The sequence below is a fragment of the Pygoscelis adeliae genome, unplaced genomic scaffold, assembly GCF_000699105.1.
Source record: "Pygoscelis adeliae isolate BGI_AS28 unplaced genomic scaffold, ASM69910v1 Scaffold833, whole genome shotgun sequence".
Lineage (NCBI taxonomy): Eukaryota > Metazoa > Chordata > Aves > Sphenisciformes > Spheniscidae > Pygoscelis > Pygoscelis adeliae.
Genome location: NW_008824381.1, coordinates 56,126 through 68,833, shown reverse-complemented (window position 1 = coordinate 68,833; position 12,708 = coordinate 56,126). Strand labels below are relative to the sequence as shown.

At 57.9% G+C, this 12,708-nt stretch overlaps 1 protein-coding gene across 1 annotated transcript in view; it reads left to right on the top strand.

Moving 5' to 3' along the window:
* Positions 1–10,940, top strand: part of TRPM2 (transient receptor potential cation channel, subfamily M, member 2) — a 16,871-nt gene extending 5,931 nt beyond the window's left edge. Inside the window, exons 11-31 of the mRNA XM_009320215.1 lie at positions 517–867; positions 1,331–1,468; positions 2,171–2,300; positions 2,592–2,737; positions 2,897–3,328; positions 3,887–4,005; positions 4,329–4,461; positions 4,604–4,775; positions 5,259–5,442; positions 5,724–5,905; positions 6,056–6,188; positions 6,307–6,394; positions 7,047–7,134; positions 7,563–7,714; positions 8,249–8,325; positions 8,417–8,518; positions 8,850–8,936; positions 9,125–9,230; positions 9,799–9,900; positions 10,423–10,539; positions 10,815–10,940. Of these exons, the coding sequence (XP_009318490.1) occupies positions 517–867; positions 1,331–1,468; positions 2,171–2,300; positions 2,592–2,737; positions 2,897–3,328; positions 3,887–4,005; positions 4,329–4,461; positions 4,604–4,775; positions 5,259–5,442; positions 5,724–5,905; positions 6,056–6,188; positions 6,307–6,394; positions 7,047–7,134; positions 7,563–7,714; positions 8,249–8,325; positions 8,417–8,518; positions 8,850–8,936; positions 9,125–9,230; positions 9,799–9,900; positions 10,423–10,539; positions 10,815–10,940 (3,165 nt within the window). The remainder of the gene's footprint in view (positions 1–516; positions 868–1,330; positions 1,469–2,170; positions 2,301–2,591; positions 2,738–2,896; positions 3,329–3,886; positions 4,006–4,328; positions 4,462–4,603; positions 4,776–5,258; positions 5,443–5,723; positions 5,906–6,055; positions 6,189–6,306; positions 6,395–7,046; positions 7,135–7,562; positions 7,715–8,248; positions 8,326–8,416; positions 8,519–8,849; positions 8,937–9,124; positions 9,231–9,798; positions 9,901–10,422; positions 10,540–10,814) is intronic.
* Positions 10,941–12,708: the final 1,768 nt, after the last annotated feature.

The window sequence follows — 12,708 nt, the reverse complement described above, 5'->3', positions numbered from 1 at the left end:
GTACCTTCCTGCCAGGACAGACATGTACCCCCTTACCCACGGGCTTTGTTTTCACTTCTGAGCACATGTAAAGATTGCCTTGGAAAGGAAAACCCCACAAAGGCTGAACTGGGTGGCCATCAGGAGCAGCCAGTCTCCCCATGGCTGAGATCCAGCTGGCAGCACCATGATCCTTCAGTTGAAGAGTTGTGCACAGAGAACAAGCCTGTGAGGTCCTGTTCATTAATATGGTGCATCCTCGTGAGCTGGGGAAAGAGGATCTACCCTTTACCCAACCCTATCCCTCCACCCAGCAGCCAAGGGAGCAGAGGGCTTCATTGCCAGAGGGGAGGGCATACTAACCCAGAAGTGTCTCTGGGGGATGTCCCACAAGTCCCAGTACCTCCCAGCTTCTCTCTCACACCCAGAAACTCCTTGTGTGCTCAGGGATAAAATCTTCCCCCATCTGAGTGAGGAGCATGGTGGGGCCCTGCTCTGGGGCCATGGAGCCCCTCATGTCTGCCTCTGGCCTGCCAGCCTACAGATCTCCACCCTGTGATGGCAGCCGCCCTGATCTCTAACAAGCCAGAGTTTGTGAAGCTGTTCCTGGAGCAGGGAGTGCGTCTCAAGGAGTTTGTCACCTGGGACACTCTGGTTTACCTCTACGACAACATGGCACCATCCTGCCTGTTCCACAGCAAGCTGCAGAAGGTCCTGTTGGAGGAGAAAGAGCACACAGCTGGCTCCAAAATGCCAAGAATCCAACTGCACCACGTCTCCCAGGTGCTGCGAGAGCTCCTGGGCTGCTCCACACAGCCTCTCTACCCCAAGCCCAAGCACACGGAGCGGCCCCGGCTCTCCATCCCCGTCCCTCACATCAAGCTGAATGTACGCATCTCCAGGTTATGTGGTGGCAGGGTTGCATTAGGGACGGGGACGCTGGCTCAAAAAACCCTCCTGGAGGTTGCAGCTGGGTCTCTGTCCTCTTGCCTGCTCAAGAATCCCACTTAAAGTCCCTTAAAGACCTGCCCAGGTCATCTGCCACACATTCAAGGTGTGACTACCACCATCCTACACCCGCAGCACCACGTGGCTGAGTGACTCTGGTGAGCAGGACCCAGGGAGGGTGCACTAGGCAGGATGGGCACATCCCCACATGATCCTGGCCCTAGAAAAAGTAGCATTTCCAGGATGAGTCCAGTCTCGGCCACCCCGCTATCTGCAGCAAAAGCCCTTCCATGGGTGGTGGAGGCAGGCACCCAGGGTTCAGGGGTGGCTTTGTGCTGAGGGGCTGTCTGCTTTCTGCAGCATCTTGGCAGGGGAACGGGTCTGACCATCGCATGCCTTGCAGGTTCAGGGGTCAAGTCTCCGGTCCCTCTACAAGCGCTCTGCTGGCCGAGCCACCTTCACCATGGACCCAGTCCGCGACCTGCTTATCTGGGCTGTGGTCCAGAACCGCAAGGAGCTGGCAGAAATCATCTGGGCCCAGGTATCACAGCTCAGAGCTGTTGGTCCCAGCTGAGAGGCTCAGATGGAGCCAAACCTCCCAGCTCCAAGAGGAAAGATTGCACCTGCTGTCATTTGGGACAGCAAACAATCTGGCCCATGGCAGTGCCTGAGCCTGACCCCCAGCCAAATGGGAACCAGCTAGTGAGCCTGTGGACACTTGATGTTCATCCCCAGACACGCACCATCATGCCAGATCCCTCCCTTCCCAGCCAAAATACATGTTGCAGGCAGAGATGATGTGCTGGGTCAGAAGTGTGCTCTTCCTTGCAAAGGCTGAGAGGGGGCTCAGCACACCACAGGCAGGACACAGGGGCATGGCAGCTGTGGTGGAGAACGCTTCCACCCATAAACAACATCTCCAGGGCAAGAGACAGTGTGGCTGTCAGCATGGTGAGCATGCCATGCAGAGCCGTGGAGTCACACCGTCCTGTCACCCAAGGCTTCCCACTAGAAGAGCAGGGGTGTCCCCGGATTCCCCATGGCAGTGGGTTACCTACTGCCCCTGCACCCAGAGAGCAGCACAGCTCAGCCCTTGTCACAGCAAGCTGTTCATCCTGAGCAGCAGTCTGCTTGGGACATCCTCCTTCCCTCCCATGAGAGCCATGGAGGGCTTGGCAGGACTGCCGGGACTTGCAGGATAAGGCGCAGAGCCCCATGCTCTCTCTGACCTCTTCTGCTCCAGAGCCAGGACTGCACGGCAGCTGCGCTGGCCTGCAGCAAAATCCTGAAGGAGCTCGCCAAGGAGGAGGAAGACACCGACACCACTGATGACATGCTGGCGCTGGCCGAGCAGTACGAGCACAAGGCAATCGGTGAGTGGGAGGGGACCAGCAACCCAGAACTGCTCTCACAACCTGCAGGGCTGGCTAGCTTTGCCCAGGAGGTGTCTGGGGGGTGATGGGTGGGGCCAAACAGGGGTCCCCTTGTCACAGTTGGGGTCATGGTGCTGCAAGGACTGCCCGGGTGGTGGTGGGAGTGCAGAGGGTGCTACTGCATGGTGCAATGTCCAGATCCTGCTGCAAAGGGTGACTCTGCAGGTGCCTTGCTGAGCACCAAGCTGGCCCCAGAGTTCAGCCTTATCTCCCTGGTCCCTGTCTGACCAGGCGTGTTCACAGACTGCTATCGCAAGGATGAAGAGAGAGCCCAGAAGCTCCTCACCCGTGTCTCTGAGGCCTGGGGGAAGACAACCTGTCTGCAGTTGGCGTTGGAGGCCAAAAACATGAATTTTGTGTCCCATGGGGGTGTCCAGGTGGGTTCCCAGCAGTGGTGCTTGGAGGGGAAGTGCCCAAGTGTCCCCTGCCCCAGATGCAGGGTTCCTTGTTGGCAGCAGTGCAGCTCTGCCCTGCAGCCCTGCTCTGACAGGGGGGGGTCTTCTGTAACCAGTGCTCCTCTTCCTCCTTCCTCACAGGCCTTTCTAACCAAAGTCTGGTGGGGGAAGATGTGCGTGGACAACGGGCTTTGGCGGGTGATCGCGTGCATGCTGTTCTTCCCACTTCTCTACACCAGCCTCATCACCTTCAGGTACTTCTTGCAGCCAGGGCATGTATGCACCAAGGCTGGCTGGGAGATGCTGCCATGGTATCTCCCTGGGCAGCTGAGCCCTGCTTCCACCCCTGCTCCCCACAGGGAGAAGAGGCTGCAGCCTGTGGGCTGCCTGACGCGCCTCCAAGCCTTCTTCACAGCACCTGTTGTCATCTTCCACATGAACATCCTCTCTTACTTCACCTTCCTCCTGCTCTTCGCCTACGTCCTGATGGTTGACTTCCAGCCATTGCCGTCCTGGTGGGAGTACCTCATCTACTTCTGGCTTTTCTCCCTGGTGTGCGAGGAGACCCGCCAGGTACGGGGCAGGCAGAGCCTGCTGGGAGGAGGTGAGAGGAGGGAGAGACACCCTTCTGGGTGCTCCTGGAAGGTCCTGCATAGCTCACGTTCCCATGCTGCTTCTCATGTCACCATCCATTCGGAGAGGTCCCAGTACAAGGGACTGCCAGAGCCCCCCGCCTCTGAGGCCAGAGAACCTTCTTGGTTGTGTCTGGCCTGGCCCCAGGTACTTGCAGAAAGACATGCTGTTTTGAGCTGAAGACATCAGGAGATGGAGGGACTATCTCCTTCATTGGGCATTTATTCCCAGAAGCATTTCCAGGCTTTGCTTGACATTTGATTTTTTTCAGCTTTTGCTTCAACATCTCAGTGCCTTTCTTCACCAGATTGAAGAGCCCCATGTCTCAGGTATCTCTCCCCATGCTCCTTCCATGCCCTGTAGGCTCAGGTTAACTTCGGGTAAGCAAGAGGGTCCAGTGATGGCCAGCAGGTCTGTGCGGTCCCCCCCTTCTACAAGGCATATGAGTATCTTACAAGGCTTTCACTGAAATACCAACCCCTCTTCTCTTCCCAACAGCTGTTGTATGATCCAGATGGGTTTGGGGTTGTGAAAATGGCTTCACTGTACTTCAAGGACTTCTGGAATAAGTTGGATATCTGTGCCATCCTAGTCTTTATCACAGGGCTGACTTGCAGGTGAGTTGCAGAGCCACTTGCCTGGCACTGTGCTGGCTCAAGCCACAGCTGTAGGCTACAAAACTAGTGTGAGAATTGTGCAGGTTTTTTAATTGCAATTTCTTCTTCCAAAGGCCAATGAAGATTTTTGTGGTCATGTGATTAATTCTGACCAATTTGCCTCTGCTTTCAGCTGCTTTTAGGAGAGATGTTTGTCATGCCGCAACTCTCACACAGCACTCTGGGGAAGCTCACTGATATTGCAGAAATGTAATGCTGCAAGGTCAGAAAAATCCCCACACTGGTGGCACTGAGATATTTCCTTTCCTCTCTTCTGTGCCCAGGCTGATCCCGTCAACTTTATATCCTGGGCGCATCATACTGTCTCTGGCTTTTATCATTTTCTGCCTGCGTCTGATGCACATTTTCACAGTCAGTAAAACGCTGGGGCCCAAGATCATCATTGTGAAGCGCATGGTGAGAGCTCCCCTCCATCCTGCCAGGATGATCAGCTAGAGCAGCCAGATGTCTGCATGGGATGGATGTGCCACCCGTGTTATCCTATCCCAGAGTGGGGTCGCCTCCAGGACACAATTTTGCTTCCCCTCTCTCTTTGCAGATGAAGGATGTCTTCTTCTTCCTCTTCCTGCTAGCAGTGTGGGTGGTGTCCTTTGGGGTTGCCAAGCAGGCCATCCTGATCCACAACGAGGAACGTGTGGAATGGCTTTTCCGTGGCGTGGTCTACCACTCCTACCTGACCATCTTTGGGCAGATTCCCTCCTACATCGATGGTAAGGGACACTGGCCTGTGACAGTGCGTGGCATGAGCAGAGTGGCTGCGACAAGGCTGAGGGGTACCAAGCTTATGCCACAGTCTGCCTAGCTCCTGTCGTGTTGGCCTGTGGAAGTCCCGCACAGGGCTCCTCTCCAAGCACAACGTAAGGCCAGGAGTGAGCAATGACAGGGCATGGGGATGGAACCCTGCTCTGGCACATTGGGAGCGTTGCCACCAATGCAAACCCAGGGACTGCACCTGCCCAAGTAGTCAAGAAAGCACACTAGCAAAGGCACAGGAGCATGAGTCGATCCAGCTCAGTGCCACAGCTGCAAAGCTGGTGACAGTGAGCAGAGCACCTGGGATGATACAGATTAAGGTCAAATCCCTGCCTGGTGCTAAGCTCCCTTATTGCTGGCTGCTTTCAGAGAGCACAACATGCTCCCTGAGACACGGGCGAGGTTTGGCTGCAGTGGAGTCATGCCGTGCCTTCTTGCAGGGGTCAACTTCAACATTGACCAGTGTAGCCCCAATGGGACTGACCCCTACAAGCCCAAGTGCCCAGAGACAAATGAGGACAACAAGAAACCCATCTTCCCAGAGTGGCTGACGGTCATCTTACTGTGCCTGTACCTGCTCTTCACCAACATCCTCCTCCTCAACCTCCTCATTGCCATGTTCAAGTGAGTTTGATCTAGCCCCATGGTCCTGAGAGTGAATCGAGCTGGCTTTGCTTGCAGGCTTGGCCATGGCCAGGGCACCCCACACTGAGAAAGTGCAAGGAGGGTCCTAGAACACATGCTGACCAGAGCACAGGGCTGCTTTGGGGGGGGTTATAGATATGGTGGAAGTAGCGGGTGCAGGCCAGGGCTGAGCAGGGAGATGGGTAGGAGCTGAGGCACCATATAGACATGATGTGCTCCCTCATCCCCATGGCACAGCTGACACCTGGGCTCTGCCCCAGCTACACCTTCCAGCAGGTCCAGGAGCACACAGACCAGATCTGGAAGTTCCAGCGTCACGACCTGATCGAGGAGTACCACGGCCGCCCGCCTGCGCCTCCACCCTTCATCCTCCTCAACCACCTGCAGATCCTGGTCCATCGAGGCTTGCTCCGCAGGCCGGCCACGCACCACAAACAGCTCAGTGAGGACCAGCATTTCCCCTCCTGCCCTTTGCCCCCTCCCTGGGGCATGGCACTGTGCACCGAGACATGAGGCTTGGCATCTGGGCTGCAGTACCAGGGTCTGGGATGCTCAAGGATCTGACAGCACTGCCATTCCCTTCCTCTGGCAGAAGAGAAGCTGGAGAAGAATGAAGAAGCTGCCCTCCTCTCTTGGGAGACGTACCTGAAGGAGAACTACCTGCAGCACCAGCAGTGCCAGGAGAAGCAGAACACGGAGCAGAAGATCCGAGACATTGCACAGAGGTACCAGCACTCCTGAGACAGGGACATCCTTCTGTCCTCCAGTGTCCTGGGTGGCGAAGAGCTGGGATTAGTGCAGGGGTGGCTGCTGAGGGGGTTCCTCTCTGCACTGTCCCTCCAGGGTTGATGTACTGGCAGAGCTGCTGGACTTGGACAGGGTGAAGAGGACAAGGCTGGTGGAGCAGAGGCTGGCCTCTCTGGAAGACCAGGTGAGGCAAAAGCTGAGCAACTACCTAAGAAAGGTGAGGTTTTCCAGGGGCTGAGTCAACTGAACCAGAGCACAAGAAAAAGCCCCTCTGAATCAATCCCCCCTCAAACAGTTTGAGTTTCCTTGTCAAAACAATAGCATCCGAGAGGAAAAGGTTTATGGGAAATGTTCTGTTTGACTCCAAAGTGAATAGGATGAAGATGGGAAGTGGTGGGATGAGTCCCTGCCTCCACTGGTCACCCAGGCAGTTAGGTCTGACCCAGCTCTTCTCCTTGGCCTGAGAGAACCCTCCAGACCTTCTGGAGATGGGGGACTCTCCGCCCCCTCCCTGTGAAGCTGTTGAGCATCCTGCATGAGCAGTGGGATGCCCGGGGAGCCAGACCGGGCCCTGGCATCTCTTCTCTGAGACGGCTGCAGCATGGCTGCTGTTTCCACTTCTATTTCCACCCACTTTGAAAAAGTGTTTCCCTGGAGATGGTTTTCCAAGCTGAGCATCAGGGCACAGCAAGGATTGCTGCTGCCCTGGGGGATGAGCAGCCAGGAGCCAAGGGCAGCAGTGCCTCCTGCCAGGGCTGTATCCTGCAGTACTTGAGCAAGGCAGCCCAGGGGGCAGCTGGGGTCCGGCAGGGCTGACCCTCTCCTGTCCCACACAGGTGCATCAGAATGCCCAGGCCCTGAGGTGGATAATGCAGGCACTGCAGGGCCATGGCTTCAGCTCAGGAGAGGACATGCCACCCATGGGTAAGCGGAGCCCGTCTTCACCCCAGCAGCATCCGGGAAACCTGGAGCCCTGCACTGGCACCTGCAGGGCTGCAGACCAGGGCTGAGCAGCCCCTCGCACCCCTTTGTTAAGCAGCAAGACAGAGGCAGAGGCTCCTTTGGCCCCGGGAGGTTTGGGGGCTCTGAGAGGCCGTCCAGCCCCTCCTGCAGCCATTCCCACCCTCCACTCCAGAGCCCTCCCTGGAGCCCATGGCTGAGGCTTTCCACTGCAGCATCCCTGGGGGAATTCCTCCAGGGCCTGCTGGAAGGGATGCCGGGGGCCAGGCCCCCAGGGGACATCAGCATCCCCATGGAGAGACCCAGCCAGCCCCCTCAGCAGAGCCACGGTCTGCAGCACCGGACTCAGCACCCTGCTTTGTGGGGCCTCTCTGTCTGTGTCTGCCTCACAGGCTCCAGCAAAGCCTCAGAGATGAAGGAGGTTGACCTGGAGGGGAAACCTGAGGAGAACCAGCCTCCATACCACGTACTTGCCCGAAACCTCCTGTACCCAGGGTCTCACACCCTCCGCTTCCCTGTGCCGGATGAGAAGGTGCCCTGGGAGGTAGGAGCTGTGACCCTGGGCAGCAGGGCTGGGAGGGGGGCCATGGGGCAGATCCCAATGGCAGTGGGAAGAGGAGCACCCATGTCACACTTGGGAGCTCCTGTTTTTCCCAGCCCTGGGACAAGTGGCTTCCTGGAGCAGCTGCTCTGAGGCCCTCCCAGGGACAAGGAGAGATGAACAGGCATTGTTCTTGCTAGGATCTGCAGTGCTAGGAATGCCTGGGGATGCTCGGTTGGGAGACAGAGGGAACGAACACCCGCCTCCGCATTTCTTGAATCAGGGCTGGCTCAGGGTCAGGGACAGGATCTGGCACTGGCTTCCATGGGGGCATGAGTGAGAGATACCAACCCTCCAGCCGAGACCCTGAGCTCAGCCCCCGAGCAGGGCCTGGAGCCCTACATGCCTTGGGGAATGATGCCACGAACTGGGCAGAGGAAGGGACTGGGGCAGAAACTGTCCCCGGGGGTCCCAGTCCCTGCCTGCTGCCAGAGCAGGGATGCAAGGGGGGGCCTGACATGGCTATGTGCTCGGCAGGTGGACTTCCCACTCTACGACCCTCCTGCCTACTCGGCCGACCACAAGGACATGGCTGTGCAGGACCCGTTCAGCCCGTGAGTGTCTCCCTGTGGTTCCCCACTCCTCTGCCCCTTCCCCTGGGTGGCACAGCCAAGCCTCCCTGCTGGGCTGCCTCCCACCCCTCAGCTCCTTGGAGTCTCTCCTGAAGATCAACTACAACACCATGGATGGGCTGATCAACCGGCAGAGCTTCCACGGCCTCTACGCCGTGCAGGACGGGCTACCGCTGTGAGTGCATCTGCCACGGGGGCAGACAAGCTCAGTGGGAGCTGGGGTGCCTGCCTGTAGGCAAAGAACCATGGAGACAGAGAATCTGCCCCCCACCAGGGGGGCCTGGGTGCATCCATCCCCTTCCCGCTTCCCTACAGCTAATGGTGGGGCAGGGATAATGGCACACATCATCCTCAGAGCTGTCCCCCCAAAAAAAATCCGTAACCCCAGAAGAGGTGCAGTGCAGTGGTGGAAAATCTGGGGAAGCAGTATAGGGCTTTGATCAGCGTGACGGGGTGCGCAGAGGGACCCTGGCGTTATCCCAGCCTGCTTGCTCTTTTCCTGCCAGGAACCCCATGGGCAGGACAGGGCTGCGAGGCCGTGGGAGGCTGCACTGCTTTGGGCCCAACCATGCCCTGCACCCCGTTGTGACCCGGTGAGTGTGTGGGGACAGAGAGATGTCCTTGCTCCAGGACGGGGCTGGGGAGGTGGAATGGAAAAGGGGGCACGAAGCCATCTCAGAGACACTGGAACCTGGCAAAAAACCCACCCCTGCCCATTCAACCACTGCTGGGTAGGGGGGAGCTGAGTCCAGCTGCAGCATAACAGGGGCCTCTCTCACAGCTGGAGGAGGAATTTGGATGGGTCCATTATAAGGAAGAACCTGAAGAAGATGTTGGAAGTCCTAGTAGCCCAGTACCCGCTGTCGGATGTCTGGGCTCTGCCCGGGGTAAGAGCTAGTGGAAACCAGCTGGCGCAGAAGGGTCTGGGGAGACAGGGCTGGCCCAACCCAATGGCTGGATGCCCTGCAGAAAAGGGAGAAACACAGATGGGTGTCACAGCCTTGTCCAAGGAGGTACCTCTGCCCCCTCCCACAGAGCATCTGGGGGGGCTGTGCTGCCAAGACTGCTGGGGGAGCAGTGGTGAGGTTACATACCCCCACCCACCCTTACTCCCTGTCTCCTGCTTCTCCCTCCTCCTTGTCCTCTTCCTCCTCCACATCTTCTGTTCTCACGTGTCTTTCATGACATAAGCCATTGGCATAGCGTCCTTTGACAGAGAGGTCCAGACATTGAATCAGGCAAACTCAGATACATGCTTGGGCACAGCTGAGGACCTCTGGCAGGAGAGGGAGGGAGGGAGGGAGGGAGGGAGGTACCACCGCTGCTTGCTCCCCCCACCAGAGCTCACACTGCTTCTGCAGTGGTAGCAACTGCCCGAGGGCCAAGCTGGTGGCGGTGACGGCGGCTGGGCTGGGCTGATGGCAGGCCCCATGGCTGATATCTGCTTTGGCACAGGGGTCACTGGAGCCGGGTGAGATGCTGCCACTGAAGCTCAAGTGGATCCTGCGCCGAGAGTTCTGGCCCCAGTTCCAGAACTTGCTGAAACGAGGCACTGAGGTGGGGGGCACGCAGGTGTCCCAGCGGTACAGGGGCATGCGGGTGTTACAGCGGTACAGGGACATGCAGGCACCACCCCAGTACAGGGGCACACAGGTGTCATGGCAGTACAGGCACATGGGGGCATCACCACAGTACAGGGACATGTGGACATCATGGTGGCACAGGGGCACGTGGGTGTCCCCAGGGTACAGGGGCAGGGTGCATGGTGGTGAGGTCATACCCCCTTGGTCACTACTGCCACCGAGGAGAAATGGCTAGGGGAGATGGACACACGCTGTAATGGCCTTGTACCGTACAGGGGTCTGGGAGGCAGCCCAGGGACCTGAGGTGGGCTGCACACACCTGTGTCCGTGCCTACTGCGATCACTCTCCGTGGCTGCAGCTGCAGTGGGAACAGGGCGCTGGTCTCCAGCGGGGCAGAGGAACTGTGGGGTGATGCCCCACCACCCCAGGGCCTCTTGGTGCCCTCAGAGAGGTGGTGAGGGCTCTGCTAATGTGGCATTCCTTCACCATACGCAGATACACAAGGGGTACCTTGATGATCCCCGCAATACAGATAACGCCTGGGTCGAGACAGTTGCCATCAACGTGCACTTCAACAACCAGAACGATGTGGAGATGAAGCGGCTGAATTCGGTATGGGCCCCCCGCCTCCACAGCTCCCTGACCCGGCTCTCAGCGGGCATGGGGCAGGGGAGCCAGATCTCCAGACCCAGATCTTGCCCTCATCAGGAGTGGGCTTCTCCAGCTGCATGCAGTGGAGGAAGAACATGGGGATGAACATGGGCTGGCACTGCGCCAGGGGCCCCAAAAAGAAAGGGCAGGAGGCTGGGGACTGGAGGTGCTGTTGAGCATGGCTGGCACGGCCCCTCACCAGCAGCACGTACGTGATGTCTCTGGTCCCCTTCCAGTTCCTCCAGGGCTGTGACCCGGAGCTGTGCATCCGCTGGCAGGTGCTGGACAGGAGGATCCCCCTGCATGCCAACCACAAGGAGCTCCTGCACAAGGTCTCAACCCTTCTCGACGCCTACTACTAAGTCCTCAATCACAGGCCAGGGCTCCTGCTGCACCAGACCAGCTTCTGGTTGGGACCTGCAGCTCTACCACAGCTCACCTGTGAGACCATGGGCAGCTACTGGAGACTAGGTACTTTGGTTGCCTCTGTGAATGTACATTGCAGGTCTCTGGGAGGAAAACTGTCCCCTCCCCAGCAGCCGGGGGCAGGGGCTGCCTGGGCAGTGCCTACGCAGTATCCCGGTCACCTGAGCCACCAAGCTCAACTCCAGCTTGTCTCTCAGTGCTTCCACATCAGCCGCAGCACTAGGCCACTGTAAGGTATTCCTTCTCTCAGCTCCCACCTGCTCTTTGCTTTGGTGTGGACACTGGGGACTTGCCAGCCCCAGCCACTCCTCCACCCAGGATATCCATCGGGCACCTCTGCTCCACAACTCCTGCTCTGAGCCCTGGCAGCTCCACTGCCACAGCTCCCAGAGGATTGCTCTGGAGAAGGCTTGGGGTCTTTTGCACCTAAAGCTCCTGACTGTCTTGCAAGTCGCTCCTATGGCAGCTGTCCCCATATCTCTGGTTGCCTCAGACCCAACAACATGATCCTGAGCTGTGATCCAGCACTTCTGAAGTTGTGAGCAGCTCTTAGCTTATATACCTATGGTTTCATAGCTCCGCACAGGTCCACCCCCCATGTCCCATACTGTTATGTGATCCTGCGTGTGTATGCTGAGCACCATCTCGTAGCTGACCTCCTTCCCTCTGTCTGAGCCAAGGCACCAGCTAAATGTCACCTGGCTGCCCTCATCCCCTTGTGCACATGGACAGAAAGGGGCAGCTTGCTGGGACCCAGGCGATCCATGCTCTGTGGTCCCTTGGGCAGATAGGGACAAGAGAGAGGACATCAGTGTGTCCATCCCAGACATCTCTGCTCTTACGGGGTCCTTCATGCACCTTTTCTGTTGCCTGCCATGGGGAGAACAAGGCACAGTGGAGCCATTCCTCGACAGCCCAGAACAGCCCCATAGTGGCTTATTATGCCTGGGACTGCTCAAGGAGGGATTTCAGTTCCCCCACCCTCTCCTGATGGATCAGACACTGGCCAGCCAGGGCTACTCTTCCCACACTGGTGGCCACTACAGCACAACTGCAGTTTCACCAGTGATGCACTGGGGCTTGGTGAGGGGGAGTGGGTCAGACTGGCAATTTAGTCAACCCAGCTCAATAAACCATGTATTAAATAACTAAAGACTGGTGGTCTGTTATGGCTATTTAACCAGGGGCCATTCCTGGAGGCCATGCTTGGAGCGCACTTCCAGGATGAGCCCAGTTTGAGCGTTCCCACCCCCAATCTTGTTGCATAAACTCACTTTGCTTGCAGACTCTCCCCCCCAGTGCTGGCTGCAGTGATGATGACACATTTGGAGTCAGTGTGGGGAGCTGCTGGAAAGGAAGCTGTGTGCCAAGGCGGTGGCACAGTACCTTCTCCCATTGCTCTTGGCCCGCGCGATGTCTGCTTGTGGTCTCCCATCACTGTGCTCTGCCAAGAGCCGGCACAGGGAGGGCCAGGCCAGGGGCATGGCTGGGGAGGGAAGAGGCGATTGTGCCTTACAGCAGCTGATAAAGCTTCTAGACCCGCAGCCTCGAACCAGCAAGCAGCAACCACAGCCTAAGAAGAATTGCTGAAACCTAATTAGCTTCACTCAGTTACAGCACAAAAGGGCTCCATCCAGCCACTCACCCCACCACCCTGGTCCATCAGTTTCCTCGTCCGGACCCCCCGCGCTGCCACAGGGCACT